Source organism: Hibiscus syriacus, unplaced genomic scaffold (genome assembly GCF_006381635.1).
Source record: "Hibiscus syriacus cultivar Baekdansim isolate YM2019G1 unplaced genomic scaffold, ASM638163v2 tig00110678_pilon, whole genome shotgun sequence".
In the NCBI taxonomy this organism is placed as follows: domain Eukaryota; kingdom Viridiplantae; phylum Streptophyta; class Magnoliopsida; order Malvales; family Malvaceae; genus Hibiscus; species Hibiscus syriacus.
Window position 1 is genome coordinate 323,147 of NW_024062822.1, and position 19,759 is coordinate 342,905.

The following is a 19,759-nucleotide window of genomic DNA, read 5'->3' on the forward strand; positions in this document are numbered from 1 at the left end:
TATTGAGTCCAAAATGAAACAGACAGAAACCATTGAATAATGACCAAAATGAAAACTACGCAAAATTAACAGCTGAATATCTAAATATTTAAACAGATATAATACAAAATATAGGGCTAAAATGAAACACAAAACAGATAAGGAGCTCGAAATGGAAGAATAAAATTTCATTAAGTGACCTGATTACATCCATTACAAAGCTAGAGGGACCTAAAATGTGATTTGCCCCCCAAAAGTAAAAACGGGTGAGATTACAAAGCTACAAGGACCAAAGCTGCTATTAACCCAAGAACAAAATACGTTGAACACCTTTCTTATACAACGTCGTATTAGATCTGAGATATAAACCTGTTTAAGGGTTTTCTCTTAAATCCTATTCCATTTTCCTTTTAGCCAACCTCTAAAGAGACCCGAAGGAGAGAACTCCCCCACGACCCCCCCGCCTCCTTGAAACATAACCCACACAAACCAATCAGCCACTGCGAATCGATGGCCCCGATGAGGGACAAGAGGCTAAAGCGCTCCTCTTGACACCCTTAGGCCCCGAACAACCTCATTCAACGGTTCGAGACTCAAATCAAACCTCTAAACCTAAATCCTCACAATGAAGAAACAAACATAACGTTTTAACTTTTGGGGTGTTTCCTCACCCCACGATGAAGCTGATAAGATCAGATATTACCCAAAAGGTAACTCTTATCATCCTTTCTTTTTTTTGGGTTTATTTTATGTTTTTGTTCTTTTTTTTTCGAACTAGTTCCTCTCTCCCTCTCTGATTTTTTTTTCTGTTTTTCTCCCCTGTTCTTTTTTCTTCTTCGATTCCCCCTCTCTCTAAATCCTCCCCTTTAATTTATGGCGATGCATGTTGATGACTGAGGGAAGAGGGTATTTTTCTTGAAAGAGCCCTGATTTCCTCGGGATTTCGTCATATTTGTTTAATTTTTAGACTAATTTTTGACTGACGGAAATCGTATGTGGTCACTGTAGAATAAAAACAGCAGCGTGACAGTGGCGGCGGGGAGCTCCGATGGCAGTTCACGTGGCTGGGAAGTCAAAGGGTTGGCGCATGCATCACACGCGCGCCATCGAACGATCCAGATCCCTTGTCTGCGGTGGTTGGAAGATATTTAGGGTTAAAACACTTATATGGGTCATCTTGGAACGTTGGATCAAATTTGATCCAACGACTGGAATCTAGGATGGCGCTGAGTAGAAGTGAAGAACCCTAGTGGTTTGGGTTGTTTGGGCCTAAGACGGTTCAGATCTTGGGCCGGATATTGGGTCGGGTTGGTTTTAGGCTTCTGGATCCTCTTGGGTCCTTTGTAATGGGCCGGATTTTTCTTTGTCTAGGCCTTGGTTTCGGGCATGTATAATTTTGTAACCTGAGAATAAAAGATAATAATAAAAAAATAAAAGTAAAACCTAAACAAAAACGAGTGTCTATAGACAATATTAATGATGTAGCCATTTTCAAGCACAAGTTAGGGCATGACTGAAGATGGTTTGAACAATCAATCCCAAAATTTACAAAAGAAAAGACAAAAAGAATTTGAATATCTCTTCTCGCAGGGGGATTGAATAGCCAGTGGGCAAGTGGTTTTCCGTTTTCATGACCACAGGCTATTTGGGGGGTAACAGTGATACAGTGATAGTGATGAGTTATATCTTATATGGAGTTCTGTCCCTTTTTGTTTAAGGTAGAAAATGGAAAAAGATTTGTCGATCGATGGCAAAAAGAACAAGATCAAAGGACAAAGATACGGAGCAAAAGACATGCGGGGAAGGAAGGGCATCATCAGAAGATGATGAAAGATTAACTTTGGGGTTGTACGGCCTTCATGATAAAAGGGGTCCAATGCCTAGCTTAGTCCTATTATACCACATAAAAACGCAGCTCTATGATACAACAGCCAATTTCTCATTCACCACAACCTGTAACTTTACATGTACAGATGTAAATAAATTGGATTTCAATAAGTAATTATATTTTTATTGTTGGTTGATTTTTGAAAGTTTAGTTGACGTTGTTTTGTTTATTTTGAGCGTGGTTTTATATATTCAGGGAAATGGTTAAATTATGTCATTAATCATTAAACTTCTTAGGTTTCACGATTTAAACTCAAAAGTTCATATAGTAGTCAATTTAACCCCTATCTTTGTCACTATTTAAATATAAAATATTAAAAAAGAATAACTAGGTAAACGAATTTTATATGTTTGTTGGCTTATTAAATAATTCACGAATTTTATATGTTTTGTTTATTTTAATGTGGATTTACATGCCACGGTGTCCAAGTTATTTAAATCTAAATCCATAAAAATCCACAAAGTTAATGTGAAAGTAAAAAATGGTAAGATCGATATCCCAACCCTTTATTATTTCTATTTACATCCATAATGTTTATCGGAGTCCGATTAATGAAAAAATATGGCTTGGACGGGAAAGGTAGAAATCACGTGTCGTTTTATATTTACGTGTTCCGTTTTTTATACTTTCTAATGTAACAGAAAAATAAAGAAGAAGAAAACGAGGCAAGTAAAGGATAATTAATATGATGAACTTTTATCAGATTATTACTCAATACACATGAATAATAATATGTGCAATCTTTCTTTCATGGTATCTTTTCGAAAAAGAAGCCGTAAAAATGACAAAAAAAAAAAGCTCAGAGGTGGGTGTCAAGATAGACAACCGATCTACATCCACCAAAACCTAGAAAACTTAATCATTCATCTTCTTCCTCTAAATGAAAGTGCAGGTGTTTGCCTTTGGGCGTTGGCAATGCCTTTAACCGCATTGCATCATCTTCTTCCCTTTCCATCTCATCACTGTTGTATACGAATCTTGTGTGCTTCCCTCTAAACATCTCTTCCATTCTTATTTTGCTTAAACCTTCACAAAGCTCGTCAATATCTCCTCCATCATCATCGACGTCCACTTCTTTCACTTCTTCATAGTAGCCGTCAACTTCATCCTCATCATAGATGCTACCATCCTCCTCTTTGCATGTACTAATTTTTCCTTGATCCTCGAAATAGGATTCTGATGAATCCTCAGAGAAATCAAGCAACAAAGACCTAGTTACCACACTTTTCTGTGATTCAAGACTCGCTTCCTGTAATTTCTCCATTGTTGTTCTCCATTGTTCTTCAACTACAGGAAGAGCTATCACTATTGAACCCAACCTATCCACACAAAGATTTGAGAGCTGTGGCGTATTTGCAGGAGTAGGAGCCAAAATCCCCATTGATGAATTCACACAACCACCTTCTTCTTCTACTTTTTGCAAGAGAGTCTTGACTTGACCTCTTAACAAAGCCTCACCGGAACCAGGAGTCATCATCATGCTCCTGGCTCTACTACCCCCGCTGCTTACCTACAGTAGACGACGGCGTTTCCATTGCAAGCCCAACGATGGGCGAGTCATTCGTTAAATCGATAAGAGCAGCCCTTTCGTTTTGCCGTTTCCCATTCGTTGTTCTTGTTTTCGACACACTCTTGTCAGATTCTTCCTTATTTCCTTCTACAAAACAAAACATCAAGAAACAAGGATTAGTGAAAGAACAACTTAACAAAACCCAGATTATAAAATCTTAGATTTCTTTAATTAAAAAGAAGAAGAAGAAGAATGAAAAATCAACTCACTGTAAAAAGTGATATTGCTGTTTTTCAAAGAAGCCAGAGTCATGGACCCTGAAACTCGTCTTGTTGATGAAGGGGTCTCCATTGAAAATAACCGGAAAAAAGAGGAATCAGGTAGTCGGAAAGTTGAGTCTTTTTTGTTTTTGAAAGTTTGAAAAAAGAAGATGGAAGGTTTGTATAGGGGAAAGAGGGAAAGCGAAATATATATGGAGATATGATGACCGAGTTTAAACGGTAATACATATGAAATTCGACCGTTAGAGGCGAGCGCTGGCTGGGCCGGCACATCGTTTTGTAAAAAGGGATGAAAAAGAAACTAGCCGTTGGAAGGTTTCTTTGTTTGAATAGAAATTGGATACGGTCAAAGGTTAGACGTAGAAAAGCCCAAGTTGCGGGAGCATCTATTGGCAAAATTGGTTCAATATAAATTATTTAGCTCAATATAGCACAAAACAAATTATTTAGGTATTTATGACATTTATTACAATGATTTGAAACTCGTTACATCAACATGATGATTTTAAATAAAAAAATATTATTTAGATAAATTCGTAGCGTTAACATGATAAGTTTTCTATGTACTATAGCATTTATCGTTGATTGTAAAATAAATTTCAAACTGAACTATTGAGGCAATTAATTTTTTCACTTGACATAATGAAAAAAAATTCGCATCTGTTCGTTATAATAGGGATGAGTGCATGCGTTATTAAATGTGTAGTTTGCTATAGGAATTGGTGCTTTAATGTTAACCATCTTGATAAAATTATTTTTCATGTTAATAAAAGATTAGACAAATTTATCACCAGTTACAAGTGATACTGTTGGTAGGTAGTAGTTTTCGACGATTTTAATTTTGTCGTAACTTTTTGCGATTAAATGAAAATTTATAATGATTAAATATGAGGTAAATATCATAAGTATATGTTTAGGGAACTAAATTATATTTCAATGTAAAAGGGTATAAGATAAAAATTTCAGGGATAAATTACATAATAATCATTGATTTATAAGTAAATTTTTATTTTGAATATTAAAATTTTAAAGATAATAATCTTTCAATATAACTTTAATAATTATTAAAGATTTCATATCAAATTTTAAATAATATTGTAACATCAATATTTTCCCTTTTTTAAAAAAATACAATAAATCACTAATGTTACCTTAAATGATATCGTACATGGATGTTTATCCATGATCACTTCCCCGATGTCATATGTTTTTCTTATTGATTGGTTTTGAAGAGGTGGCTTCGAAATTTAATTTTTCTTTATGGCACTCTTGATTTTAAATAATTAAAAATCCAAATTTAATGATTATGTAGACGTAAAATATGAGTCAATTTGGGCATGAATGGAATTGTTCATCACAAACATCAAAATCGTTAACGAAAGACATAATGTATAAATTAACGCTAACATTACTAAAATAATCATTTTGATCTTATTTATTTTTAGAATATTTAACCTAGATTTATTTTATGGTAAAAAAATCAAGCATTAATCAAAAAACACTTATCCCTTTCTTATTATATAACATTTTGATCCTTAACATTTCATTTAGGGTAAAATAGTCCATATTCTTTTAGTGTTAAGCGTTTGTAAACTAAATATTTCCATCGACATATGAAAATTTAATCTTAAAATGAAACGTTAATGGTCAAATATTAGAAAAATAATGAATAAATAATTAATTAGTAAACATCGGAGGTTAATTAAACACATCTAAAGAATTACTATGATCCCAAACGCACGTATCTCTCGGTTCAGTTGGGTGCCTAATATAAGTAATTTTTTTTACATATGCATGCTTGTTATAGTTTTTTTTAAAGAAAAAGAATGGATCTCCTTAAAAAATTACTTTTACCGACACAAAGTCGAGGTCTATAAGAAGAAAAGAATACCCAACGTTCTTTTATTAATCCAGTAATAAATTGTTCTTTACGTCAATGACAAGAAACTTGGGATATTCTGACCCAAAAAAAAAACATAAGCATCCGAATCAAGTGGTTTCTTAGCCAAATTATGAGCCATGGTTTGTAGGGAGACTCTTTCTCTTCCTTATGAGCCGATTCTATGCTTAATTTGGGAACAAATCGCAATTCTTTACACCGGTTCACTCGACAACCAGTCCGACGCGGCGGCTTCACTTGTTTTGCTAGCCAGAGACAATGATCGGTATGGAAAACTGATTATCGAAGGAGGCGTTGGACCGTTATTGAAATTAGTCGAAGAAGGGAAAATGGAAGGCTATTAGATGTGTTAGGTATGGCTCATAAATATACCAGTAAAGAGGACAGGGGATGGAGCGGAGTGAGCGAAGCGAACATCAACTGTCTTTACAAAGAAAGTCTCGTTGTGGGGTTACGAATTATGTGGGTTGGGGGTGCGGGGCGCAGCCCCCGCGGTACGGTACAGGGTTAATTTTGTAATTATGTACCAGGGTTTTCTATTATAAATAGAGATGTAACCTAGACCTAAAATATCATTGAATAAAAAAAACTTCTAGCGCCGCCTAGGCACGAGGACGTAAGCACATTGCGAACCTCGTAAAATTCGTGTTCTTTATTTTCTTTACCCGTTTTCGTCAACAATTGGTATCAGATGTCAGGAGAAAAATTCGAAGTCGCGAAATTCGATGGTCAGGGTAACTTCGGATTATGGCAAACGAGGGTGAAGGATCTATTGGCGCAGCAAGGGATCTTGAAGGCTTTGCGACCTATAAAGCCGGCGTCGATGGATGAGGAAGATTGGGAAGAATTGCAGCAGCGAGCGGCAGGAACCATACGATTATGCTTGGCGGACGAGGTCATGTATCACGTCATGCATCTATCGTCTCCAGACGAAATTTGGAGGAAGTTGGAAAGTCAGTTTATGTCCAAATCCTTAACGACAAAACTGTATCTGAAGCAGCGACTGTATGGGCTGAAGATGCAGGACGATCACGATTTGGCGCAACACGTGAATGTCTTCAATCAAATCGTTTCTGATCTGGCTCGGCTTGATGTGAAAATTGAGGATGAAGACAGAGCGATGATTCTGTTGTGTTCGTTGCCTCCTCTTACGAACACATGGTGACTACTCTTACATATGGGAAAGAGACTATCAATGTTGAGGAGATTACTGCAGCCTTGTTGGCTCACAACCAGCGGAAGCAGAATGCAGGGGAAAGCTCTCAAGCCGATAGCTTATATGTCAAGGGTAATCGAGATCATGGACGGAAGCCAGAGAAGGCAGGGTCCGGGAAGCGGAATTCCAGATCCAAATCCAGGGATAAGAAGACGATTCACTGTTACAAGTGCAAGGAGGCGGGACATATGAAGCGAGACTGTCCGAAGTTGAAAAAGCAGACTGATGAGAAGCGTGATGGCTCATCCAAGTCTGTGAACGTGGTCGAGGATGATAATTCTGATTGCAGTGAGGGTGATATGCTTTCTATTTCAACGACACAATTGACGGATGCTTGGATTCTTGATTCTGGATGTTCTTATCACATCACGCCAAATAGGGAATGGTTTTCGACATACAGGCCGGTTAATTCTGGTTCGGTTTATTTGGGTGATGATCGATGTTGCAATATTGTGGTATTGGTGATGTCAGAATTAAGATGCACGATGGCTCCGTTCGGACGTTGAGTGGTGTTCGACATATCCCAGACTTGAAGAAGAATTTGATTTCCTTGGGCACTTTGCACAAGAATGGTTTTTATCCCTAAGGCTGACGAGGATAGGGAAACCATTCGGATTGTTAAAGGAGCATTGATTGTGATGAAAGGCAAGATGACTGCAGGGAATATCTACAGATTGTTAGGGAGTACCGTTGCAGGTGGAGTTCACTCTGTTGAGTCATGTGATGATACGACAAAATTGTGGCATATGCGCCTTGCTCATCTTAGTGAACGTGGTATGGCAGAATTACAAGAGAAACTGTTGCATGGTGTCAAAAGCTGTAAGCTCGATTTTTGCAAGTATTGTGTTCTTGGTAAACAGACTAAAGTCCGTTTCAAGACTGCGAAGCACACAACTCAAGGGATTCTTGATTATGTGCATTCTGATGTATGGGGGCCTTCCACGACATCGTCTTTGGGTGGATCTAGGTACTATGTTACTTTTATTGATGATTTTTCACGGAAAGTTTGGGTGTATTTTTTGAAACAGAAATCTGAAGTTTTTGAGAAGTTCAAGCTGTGGAAAGCTGAGGTAGAAAACCAAACAGGACAAAAAATCAAGTGTTTGCGGTCTGACAATGGTACGGAGTACACAGATTCACAGTTCCTACAATTCTATAAGGAGCATGGGATTCAGAGGCATTTTACAGTGCGCAAGACACCACAACAGAATGGTGTTGCGGAACGAATGAACAGGTCGTTGAATGAAAGAGCCAGATTTTTGCGGTTGAATGCGGGGCTTCCCAAACACTTCTGGGCTGAGGCTGTTAACATGGCGTGTTACCTTATCAACATATCACCAAGGGCATCGCTGGCTGGGAAAGTTGCAGAAGAGGTATGGACTGGTCATGATGTTAGTTTTGATAACTTACGGATTTTTGGTTGTCCTGCTTATGTGCATGTACCTGCTGATGAGAGATCCAAACTTGATGCAAAATCGAAGGAGTGCATTTTTCTGGGTTACAAGAAAGGTGTCAAAGGATTCAAGTTCTGGGATCCAGTTGCGAAGAAAGTTGTGATTAGTAGAGATGTCGTTTTTGATGAACAGTCTATGTTGCAGCAGAAGCAAGACACGACAGTGGTAGATTTTGAGCAGTTTCCAGTTGAGAAACCAGAAACTTCTCAACCGACTTCTGGTGGTTCCACTACGGATGATTTGCAGGATTATAGTCTCGTCAGAGACAGGGTGAGACGGACGAATATAAAGCCTCCGAACAGATTGGGTTTTGAAGACTTGGTATCTTTTGCACTTACTGTTAGCAGTGATGATCCAGTTACTTTTCATGATGTCGTTACTAGTCAGGAAAACGACAAGTGGATGGCAGCCATGGTTGAGGAGATGGAGTCTTTGAATCACAATCGCACATGGGAGTTAGTTCCCCTTCCTGAGGGTAAGAAGCCGATTGGTTGCAAATGGGTGTATAGAAGAAACCAGTAGTAACAGAAAAAGAGGGGGAGAAGTTCAAGGCTCGTTTGGTAGCGAAGGGTTTTTCACAGCAGAAAGGAGTTGATTATGATGAAATCTTTTCTCCTGTGGTCAGGCACACTTCAATCCGAGCAGTACTTGCATTGGTGGCTAGTTGGGATTTGCATTTAGAGCAGATGGATGTTAAAAACTGCTTTTTTGCATGGTGATTTAGAGGAGCAGATCTACATGCGGCAACCTGAAGGTTTCACTCAACCTGGAAACGAGCATTTAGTTTGCAAATTGAAGAAATCTTTGTACGGGTTAAAACAGTCTCCGAGACAGTGGTATAAACGGTTTGACTCCTATATGATCAAGATTGGCTACACCGATGTGAGTATGATTGTTGTGTCTATGTTAAGAGCCTTGATGATGGTTCTTTTATTTTTCTATTACTGTATGTTGATGATATGTTGATTGCTGCGAAGAACATGGATGATGTTATCGTTTGAAAACTTTATTGAGTCAGGAATTTGATATGAAAGATTTAGGTGCTGCAAAGAAAATTCTTGGAATGGAAATTTGCAGGGACAGAGACTCAAGGAAACTGCGGCTATCTCAACGGGGTTATGTTGAGAAAATGCTAGAAAGGTTTGCGATGAGCAGCGCGAAACCAGTTAGCACTCCATTGGCGAATCACTTTAAGCTCTCATCAGAACAGTGCCCTAAGACAGATAAGGAAGCTGAAAATATGGCAAAGGTTCCGTATTCTAATGCTGTTGGCTGCTTGATGTATGCGATGGTATGTACTCGTCCTGATTTAGCTCATGCTGTTAGTCAAGTTTGTAAGTACATGTCTAAACCTGGTAAGCAACATTGGGAAGCAGTCAAGTGGATCTTTCGGTACTTAAAGGGTACTGTGGGACATGGAATTGTTTTTTGGGAGTCAGCGGGATAATCCTTTGGTTGTAGGATATGTGGATTCAGACTATGCAGGTGACTTGGATAATAGAAGATCTACGACAGGGTATGTCTTTACTCTTGGTGGAGGGCCTATTTGTTGGAAGTCTATTGTTCAATCTATTGTGGCTCTATCTACAACTGAAGCTGAGTACATGGCAGCGGCTGCAAAAGAAGCTTTATGGCTTACTGGTTTAGTGAAGGAGTTGGGTGTTCAACAAGGTGGAGTTCAGTTGCTTTGTGATAATCAAAGTGCTATTCACTTGGCTAAGAATCAGGTGTATCGTGCTAGAACTAAACATATTGATGTAAGGTTCCACAAGATCAGAGAGTTGGTTGCATCTGGAGAGGTTTTGTTTCAGAAGGTACATACTGATGAGAATGCCGCTGATATGTTCACCAAGCCAGTTACGACAGACAAGTTCAAGCATTGCTTGGACTTGTTGAATGTTTCGAGTTGTTAAAAAATCAAGGTAACCCAACCCACATTGAATTTTCAAGAGGCAGGATATTCGCCAAGGTGGAGATTTGTTAGGTATGGCTCATAAATATACCAGTAAAGAGGACAGGAGATGGAGCGGAGTGAGCGAAGCGAACATCAACTGTCCTTACAAAGAAAGTCTCGTTGTGGGGTTACGAATTATGTGGGTTGGGGGTGCGGGGGCGTAGCCCCGCGGTACGGTACAGGGTTAATTTTGTAATTATGTACCAGGGTTTTCTATTATAAATAGAGATGTAACCTAGACCTAAAATATCATTGAATAAAAAAAACTTCTAGCGCCGCCTAGGCACCGAGGACGTAAGCACATTACCGAACCTCGTAAAATTCTCGTGTTCTTTTGTTTTCTTTACCCGTTTTCGTCAACAAGATGGCTATCTGTTAGACTGTTGTTAATACAACACGTGCATGTAAAAGTGGTTAGTCTGTTAGGTTGGTTAGCTAAGTCAATTAGTTTATTAGGTGGTTAGTGGTTAGCTAAACCATGGTTATAAAAGCAGTGTACCAGTTAATATGAAGGCATTGCAATTATTTACTGTGTATATTTCTGTCATTTACACTTTTTAACAAAGGCCATGAAAACGCAGCCAGAGCAAGGGTCGGGACCCGGAATGCGTTGAGCACTTGATCCACGCTGGTGTTGTCACAGTATTTGCGAAAATCCTCAAAGAAGCTCCGATGAAAGTTCAGGCCGTGACAGCCTGGGCGGTGTTAGAGCTGGCTGCTAATTACCCAAAATGCCAAGATTTGATCGCTTAGCATAAAATAACCTGGTTACTCGTCAGTCATTTAGCGTTTGAAACCATTCAAGAACCCATCAAATACACCATTACTAGTAACAAGGCAACGTCGATCTACACGATGATTATGGCAAGCAGTACTAATTTGAACGCCAATAATATGAAGAATGTTGTCGATGATGATCATCGGGATCCGATTCCGCATCCAATGGGGAAGCAAATGCCAAATCAGCTGCACAGTGTGGTTACCAATACCATGTCAATGCCGGGTAATAATTATTTTAGGAGTAACAGTCGGGGCAATGCCAAGAAGTTTCATCAAGTTCATCATCAACAGCAGCAGCAGAATGGTTCGATGTCTGGGGCAAATATGAAGGGAAGAGAACAGAAGACATCGCTACCAAGGCTTATATGAAGGCAATGGCAGCTAGAGCTTTATGACATCTAGCCAAGGGGTTTCAACCATCTGTCGTAGTATCACCGAGTCTAGAGCGCTGCTATGTTTTGTTGTTTTGCTAGAAAAAGGAACCAAAGAAGTCCGGTTTAATTCGGCCATGGCGTTGGTGGAGATCACAACTGTGGCAGAGCAGGATACCGATTTGAGAAGGTCTGCGTTTAAGCCTAAATCTCATGCTTGTAAGCTCGTTGTGGATCAGCTGTTGAAGATAATCGGAAGGCCGATTCAGAATTATTGATTCCTTGTATCAAGGCCATCGATAATCTGGCGAGGACCTTTCGAGCAACCAAAACGAGGATGATTTCCCCATTGTTTAAATTTCTCGACAAGAGGGAAGCTGAAGTTTCCAATGAGGCTGCCATTGCTATTACCAGATTCGCTTGCACCAACAACTACCTTCACCTTGGTCACTCGAAGTCAATCATTAGAGCAGGGGGCGCAAAGCATTTGACTCAGCTAGTGTATTTCGGGGAAGAAATTGTTAAGCACTCTGCATTAGTTCTCCTATGCTACATTGCCTTCCACGTACCCGACAACGAAGTGTTAGATTTGTCTAGAAATTAAGTTGACAAGTTAAAAATTTCATCTTGGTTGGTGGCCAACTTATTGAAAATTTCATCTTGGTTGGTGGCCAAACTTTGAACATGTGAATTTCATATTTGGTTGCTAATTTATACACATTGGAAAATTCTTTGGTAAGTGGCCAAATTTTGAACATATTGTTCTTGAAACTCAACTATAAATAGGCCTAAGTATTTCCATTAGAAATAATCCTAAAAACAAGTTCTCTCTTCCTCTTGTATTCTTCATTCTCCCCACTTTGGGAATTTCAAAGAATTCCATTTGTTGTAATATTGGCGATATAATGAAGTTATCATCTGGTGTGGTGCCCGAGGAGTAGAAGATATTCTCGTCGAACCTCGTAAATTTAGTGTGTTCTCTCCTTTATTGTTTTTTATTCGGTTCTTTTCCATTGTGTTTCAATATTCAATAGTTTGATAAGTTTATCTGCTGTACAACCTTTGGTGGTTTTAATCTTGACATTTTAGATCAATTTTAAAATTACGTTCCCCTTACTCCATACATATGGGAAAAAGGGACAGCCATTTTTTTTTTTTTTTAAATTACGTTCGTGTGGCCCGTTTTCCCCAACACGAAGAACTCCCCCAAGCCGTGCTGACGGTGCTGGAATGGGTATTCAAGCAATCCAACATGACGCAGGACGAAACAGTGGACAGAATCCTACCAGAAGCAAAAAGTAGATTAGAGATGTATCAGTCTAGAGGTTCAAGGGAGTTTCATTGATTTAATCACTTTTCCCATCAAGTACAAGTCAATATCCCATCGTTTTTCTTCCAGATTCATCATTGGTGGACCCTTTGGACCCCCTGTTCCATCTTCTATTTCATATTGTATTTTTTATTCGACGAATTTAATCTCTATGTTTGAATTTGAACAGTTACGAATAAACGAAAATGGTGTAATTCACATAAACATTTGCACATAGACTTATCCTCGTAGAGGCTTCAAATCTCCTCCACCCAATTCAGCATCCAAACTCAAATGAATAGAGAAAAATACCAACCACATCCTTTTAGAATTCCTCATCTCATCCCATTACTTCTTCACCAACAACTACACATCAAATAACATTTCTTTATTTCTTTCTTCATCCTCAATAGCCATGGCTGCTGTAACTGCTGCAGTCTCCTTTCCTTGTACCAATCCCACCTCTCTTACCACTCGAACCTCTATCATTTCTCCTGAAAGAATCACGTTCAAGAAGGTAACAACTCTTGTTTGTACTAGTTAAAACATCATACATGCAGTTGGTGAGCTGTTTCTTTTTTTAGGTTTCGTTTTACTACAGAGATGTGTCGAGTGCAGGGAGATTGGTTTCGGTCCGAGCCCAGGTTACAACTGAAGCTCCTGAAAAAGTTGTGAATGAATCCAAGAAGGACGATGAAGGTATTGTGGTTAACAAGTTCAAGCCAAAGGAGCCCTACATTGGCAGATGCCTTTTAAACACTAAGATCACCGGTGATGATGCTCCTGGAGAGACTTGGCATATGGTCTTCAGCACTGAGGGTATGCCAAAATCAAATCCTTGAACATATTTGCACGTATGTCTATGTGAAAAAAAGAAGAGAAACCATTGGATGATTCAATGGTAATGGAGACTTGCATATCTATGGAATTATCTATGAAAAAACAAATCTTTCATCTTAACTGACTGGCTGGTTGGATTGGATCAGGAGAACTTTCTTACAGAGAAGGGCAATCCATAGGGTGATTCCTGATGGCGTTGACAAGAATGGGAAACCTCACAAGCTGAGATTATACTCTATTGCTATCAGTGCTATTGGTGATTTTGGGGACTCTAAAACTGTGAGTTTGCCTTCAAATCTTACTTTTCTTTGTAGTTTAAGATGCAAATCTTGTGACGGATATCTATATACCTATTAGCATGCAGCTCTACTGTTTTTTTTTTTTTGTATGATCTTATTGTATTATTGCAGGTATCCCTATGTGTGAAACGTCTGGTATACACCAATGAACAAGGAGAACTTGTTAAAGGAGTTTGCTCAAATTTCTTGTGTACGAATGCATCACTCTTTATGTTTCATCATAATGTTCACTTGTTAAAGGATATTGTAGTTGATTTACTGTACTGATGCTAAAATGCTTTGATCTTAATCTTCAGGTGACTTGAAACCTGGGGCAGAAGTTAAAATCACAGGACCTGTTGGAAAGGAAATGCTTATGCCGAAAGATCCTAATACCACAATCGTCATGGTTCGTATATGACCGAGATTATCATTCATTAATTCACTGTAGAATGCAGATTCCATCATATTGATAATCGCTGCTCCAAAACAACATTTTCACACTCGGTTACTTCATTGCAGCTTGCTACTGGAACAGGAATCGCTCCCTTCCGATCGTTTTTGTGGAAAATGTTCTTTGAAAAGCATGAAGGCTACAAGGTAAAAAAACAAGAGAATCATTACCAGCGGCATGAACTCATCAATATGTTTATTGTTCTAATGAGTGACTTACAAACCTGTAGTTCAATGGTTTGGCATGGCTCTTCCTTGGTGTTCCTACAAGTAGCTCATTGTTGTACAAAGAGGTAAGCATTCAAAGCTGGAAAAACAAATTCATGGACTTGTCTGATTCTCTGAATGGAATGTCCAAATGTTATGTGCTCAGGAATTTGAGAAAATGAAGGAAAAGAATCCAAACAACTTCAGACTGGACTTTGCTGTGAGCTGAGAACAAACTAATGATAAAGGAGCGAAGATGTACATTCAGACCCGAATGGCTGAATATGCAAAAGAGCTGTGGGAATTACTCAAGAAAGACAACACCTTTGTTTACATGTGTGGGCTGAAAGGCATGGAGAAGGGAATTGATGACATAATGGTCTCACTTGCTGCAGCAGATGGTGAATGAACCCTGAACCCTCATTCAATCTTCATGGCTTATCCCTGATCTAATATTGTATTTGAACTTGTTTCAGGTATTGATTGGACCGAGTATAAAAGGGAGTTGAAGAAATCTGAGCAATGGAATGTTGAAGTCTACTAACTGTGGACCGTATGTCCCAATCAACCCCCCTACACAAACAATTCTTCCTTCTTCCCTTTCTGAGCAACCGAAACTTACAATTTCCCCTGCTCATTCTCATGACCATGTGTTTTACATGTATCCAATGCTTGATAGGGTTTGAGGCCACACCTGCAAATTTTACAGAAAATGCATGTTTTTTTTTATAACAATTGATATCCAGTTGATTCGATGTTTAATTTGGATGAGTATTGCCGAGGTAAATTATAAAATGATCATTTTAATATAATTTATTATATTTACGTTATTTTTTTAATCACAGATATTATTTAAGAGAATTAATATCTCAAAATAATTAAATAATTAAATCGATTGAATAAAATTAAAATTATAACTAACTAAATAAAATGTGTAAGTAATAAAAAAATGTGTAATTATATTATTTTTAACTACAACGTCAGTTTCTTTATCAAATATTAACAATAAATAGCTTAAATGATAATATATAAATAATTAAGTAGTTTGATTGATAAAATTTGATGATATATGACTAAAATAATATCAACTGATGAAGGTGTGGCTATTGTTATTGAATGTTGTACACTTTGTATAAAATGTAAAAAAAAAAAATAAAGCTTAAGAAATATCTCTTACCCAAAAAAAATCTCTAAGGACTGATATGAGAATCATGTATAGTTTGGAGGTCATTTTTCTAAAATATTTATGCAAAAATAACATATAATTCCTAACCTAACCAGTTGAGGAATAAAAAGTCCGTGCTGCCCCCAACAATTAGAGTAGCCTTTGCCCCTAACCAGTTTTTTTTTCTTCTCAAATCCCATAATTTCCCCTATAAATTCGCCTTTTGTTGGTTCACACTCAGAAACCCTAAAACAAACAAATCAAAAAGTCTCTTCCTTTTTGCTATACCAAATCTCGCAACCAGCTCCGATGGCTGAGCAACAGCAAGAGCAACAGCAAACAAGATCCGCCGGCAAGGTCCTCTGGTTTGATGACCAGAAAGGCTTTGGCTTTATCCATCCTGACGATGGCGGCGAAGACCTCTTCGTCCATCAATCTTCCATCAAATCCGACGGCTATCGTAGCCTCGCCGAGGGCGAATCTGTTGAGTTCACCGTTTCCCAAGGAAACGGTGGGAAAATTCAGGCTGTTGATGTCACCGCGCTCGGTGGCTCACAAATCAGTAAGAAGGATCCTCGCGGCGGCGGCGGTTGGAGGAACGATAGGAGGAACGGGAGCGGCGGGTGTTATAAATGTGGGGATACGAATCATCTTGCTAGGGATTGCTATAACGACGTAGGCTCGTATGACAATAACGATAATTACAATAACGCTGGGTACGGCAGTGGCGGCGGGGGCTCGTGTTATAATTGTGGTGAGGCGGGGCATTTTGCGAGGGATTGTAGGAGGGATGCTGGCGGATATGCCGGTGGTGGGGCTGGAAAGTGCTACAACTGTGGGAAATTTGGGCACTTTGCCAGGGACTGCAATAGAAACAGTGGTGGCGGTGGCGGTGGCAGAGGCTGCTTTAACTGTGGAGGGTTTGGGCATATGGCGAGGGATTGCAACAACAATAATAACAAAGGAACAGAATGCTTTAAATGCGGCGAGGCAGGGCATTTTGCAAGGGAGTGTCCGAACTTGAAGGCTTCAGCTTAAACTTGAATGCCCGGTAAAGAAAGAGTAATAGTAAATATTTCTCTTTTCCTATGTTTTGGAGTTCTATGGTTCCTAGAGGCTATACATAAGGATGTTTTGGATTATCCATCTCTTTTTTCCCCTTTTATGTGTTTGGGGTGGGGAAGAATTTTCCAGTTTTGATCCATAGTTGAGATGGTTTGGATTAAAATTTATTTTCGTTGTTCTGGTTATTTTGGATTATTATCATTGCCTTCGGGTTATTTCTCAATTCATCATCTCTTTTCAAGTGTGAATTATTGTTTCTATATTGTTTTATAGGTGCTTTTTCTCTAAAATATTTTGTGCTTCTGCATTGATCCTATATGCTTTGAAGTAAGTTATTTTCTAAATCTTGTTGTATTCTATGATCCTCTTGATGAAATGGATTCTAGCTTTTTTTGGTGTAGGCATGATGTTTATGCCACGCCCCATGTCTTTATAGATGCCTGTTTTGTTGCATAGCGTCCTAGTTAGTAGTTGTTAGATAACAGCTTCTAAATTGAAAGTGATGTTGATTCTTCTCTCTTAGCTAGGATGTATGCACAGAGCTGTTTTATAGGTGATCTTAATATATTTCTTATGTCCAGCTGAAGTTTTTGACGCTCTGTGAAGGAAGGAAATAGTGATGAAGATGTTTGATCATACGTCTTATAGAAGCTGTTAGCAGCTGTGTTAAAGTGAATGGTTATTGATAATTTACATCAAGCACAAGAAGTTTAAGTTCTCTATCATATTGTTTTAATCACTCTGAGTAGGGTCTGCATTTTTTTCATTCTATTGACTGATATTCATACTAGGAGTAGTTAACCATTGAAAGGGTCTCTTGAGTGTGGTCATTGCAATATCATGATGCTTGATCTAAGCTCTGGGAAAGGGCTTGCTTTCTTTTTTACCATAAAAGCTCTCCATTCTCATTATTTGCTCCCAAAATTTATGGTGGGATCGAAGGGGCTAGGCAATTGGCGATTGTTCAAGTAGGAATATTGTTTTTGAAAATGACTTGGCAACTCTTTAATAAGGTAACAAAGCCCATACTTATTAGCATCATCTATCACTAGTGGTCTCAGGGGGAACGTATTGGGGCTAAAGATTTGGGCTGATATAAGTATCATCCATTTCCCAACACGGATTTATATTGTGAGCTTATTAAAATCAAAGTAGTCCTTGATTTTCATATTTTAAGTCGATCTAAATTTAAAAATTTCCAATCAAATTAATCGGGTGAAAAACATGAAAAAGTAATCGGGTTAATCATTTGACGTGTAGTGGAAGTATAACGTGTTCCATGGGTGTAATTTTGGATGGACAAGTGGCGAACGGTGTGCATCGTCATGACCGATGATTCGTTTTCATGGGGCTGAGAAGTGGCAAACATCACACAGCGCATCCTCATCACCCTCTCTTTCTTACTTTCCGACCGATGATATCATATAAACAAAACCGTCCAGCTTGCTAGGTGGAATAATTTCACATCTGGCTTCTGGACAAACCCTAAAAGACTCACAAGCCTGGAACCCCCCCCCCCATGAAGTAGCTTAGTTGCCCTACACGTTATTGTTATATAATTCTGATTCTTTCAATGATAGAATTTCATCTTAAAGATTCTAAACAATTCCAAAAAAAAAAAATCATTTGCAATCCGATGCTTGGCCTTAAACGGTCGGCCAGTCGCATTCGTAAGGTTGAATGGGGTGAGAAAAAGAAAGGGACTGAACATTAAAGTCGAGCAACTGTGTCATTCGAATGTGTTTTTTTTTGTTATCATCTTAAATTAATTAATATGTAAAGATAATTTTTATTATAATAAATAATAATTCAGTACACAATAGTATACATATATTAGAAAGGATATTATGTCTGTTTCACCATGATTACATCGAAAACATATGCAACTTAGCAAAACTTAATCATGATTAGATTAGAGTTGCCACTAAGATTAGGTGCTCTATTTTGATTGCTATTTTGTTAGTGAAAGAGAATGATTACAGGAAAAATACTGACGTCTTTCTCAAGTTTTTAACATCAAAACTTTTGCCCTTAGTGCGCATCATTGATTTTTCACTTTACCACTTGGATAGACTTTACAAACATGAGTTGGTAACAATTTGGAGGCTGTTAGTTTGAGCTTTAAGATGAAAATCCAAGCTACCAATAATATGAACATTGTGATTTAACTCCTCCAAATTCTTATTATGAATTTATTTATCAAGTTGCCTTCCAACAAATGTGAGATGGATTTGAAAATGTAATCTTTTTACTATGAATGTTTGTTAGGCAGGTGTTGAATATTTTTGAAAACATCATATTAACTTGAAATAGAAGTTTTAAAACTCGAGATATATTGGATACTTCGTTAAAGATTACTTGGTGATTAAATTTATTTAATTAAAGAATAACGACATTCAAATAAAAGTACTCAACTGATCATGCATAGAACTTCAACCCTTTGAGGCTGTTGTGCTTTTGTCTTCTTTTTCTTTCCTTTTGAATTATTTTGTTCATGTATTGAGATAACATACCTAAACAAAGAAAAGAAGGGAAAAAAGGTGTTTGGAGACATCCACGGAGACATGATTAAATTATGAAGGGAGATAGGATTAAATTATGAAGGGGAAAAAGGATTTAAATAGTGGTCCGTTATCATAATAATGATCTTTATATAATGGTAAAGATATTATCTAAAATCATTATTGCGCAATCGAGTTAACTGCAATATCACTTGTTATTTCCATAATCGCGTTAAATGAAACGCAACCGAAAATGCTACCATAATTTTAATTTAAATCCCTTGGGCAAGTTATTTAATTTTAAAATAAACATGATCCTAAAAAATAATTAAATCATAAAAATTAAGAGTTTGGGGGTTTAATTATACTAATTTTAAAATTTATATGTCTTAAAAAATAATTAAATCAGATAAATTTTGGGTCAAGACTTGGTTCTATTAGTTTTAAAACTATTGGTATCCAAAAAATAATTATACGAGAAATTTGGGGGGCAATGACTTAATTGTAATAGTTTTAAAATATCTAATGACCTAAAATGTATTTAGTCTGTCAATGTTAGGTGGGGCAGCTGCCCCTCCCATCCATAACCTGGCTTCGTCCCTGGCACA

General features: G+C 37.9%; 1 protein-coding gene and 3 pseudogenes across 1 annotated transcript; 3 read left to right on the top strand and 1 right to left on the bottom strand.

Annotated features, from left to right (window-relative positions):
* Positions 1–2,726: 2,726 nt before the first annotated feature.
* On the bottom strand, positions 2,727–3,801 carry LOC120138105 (annotated as a pseudogene).
* Positions 3,802–5,677: 1,876 nt separating this feature from the next.
* LOC120138178 lies at positions 5,678–12,678 on the top strand (annotated as a pseudogene).
* Positions 12,679–12,952: 274 nt separating this feature from the next.
* On the top strand, positions 12,953–14,979 carry LOC120138106 (annotated as a pseudogene).
* Positions 14,980–15,792: 813 nt separating this feature from the next.
* Positions 15,793–16,748, top strand: LOC120138067 (cold shock domain-containing protein 3-like). Its single transcript, XM_039153672.1, has one exon. It carries the CDS (start codon positions 15,895–15,897, stop codon positions 16,621–16,623), a length of 729 nt encoding a protein of 242 aa, XP_039009603.1. The 5' UTR covers positions 15,793–15,894; the 3' UTR covers positions 16,624–16,748.
* The last annotated feature ends 3,011 nt before the right edge of the window (positions 16,749–19,759 follow it).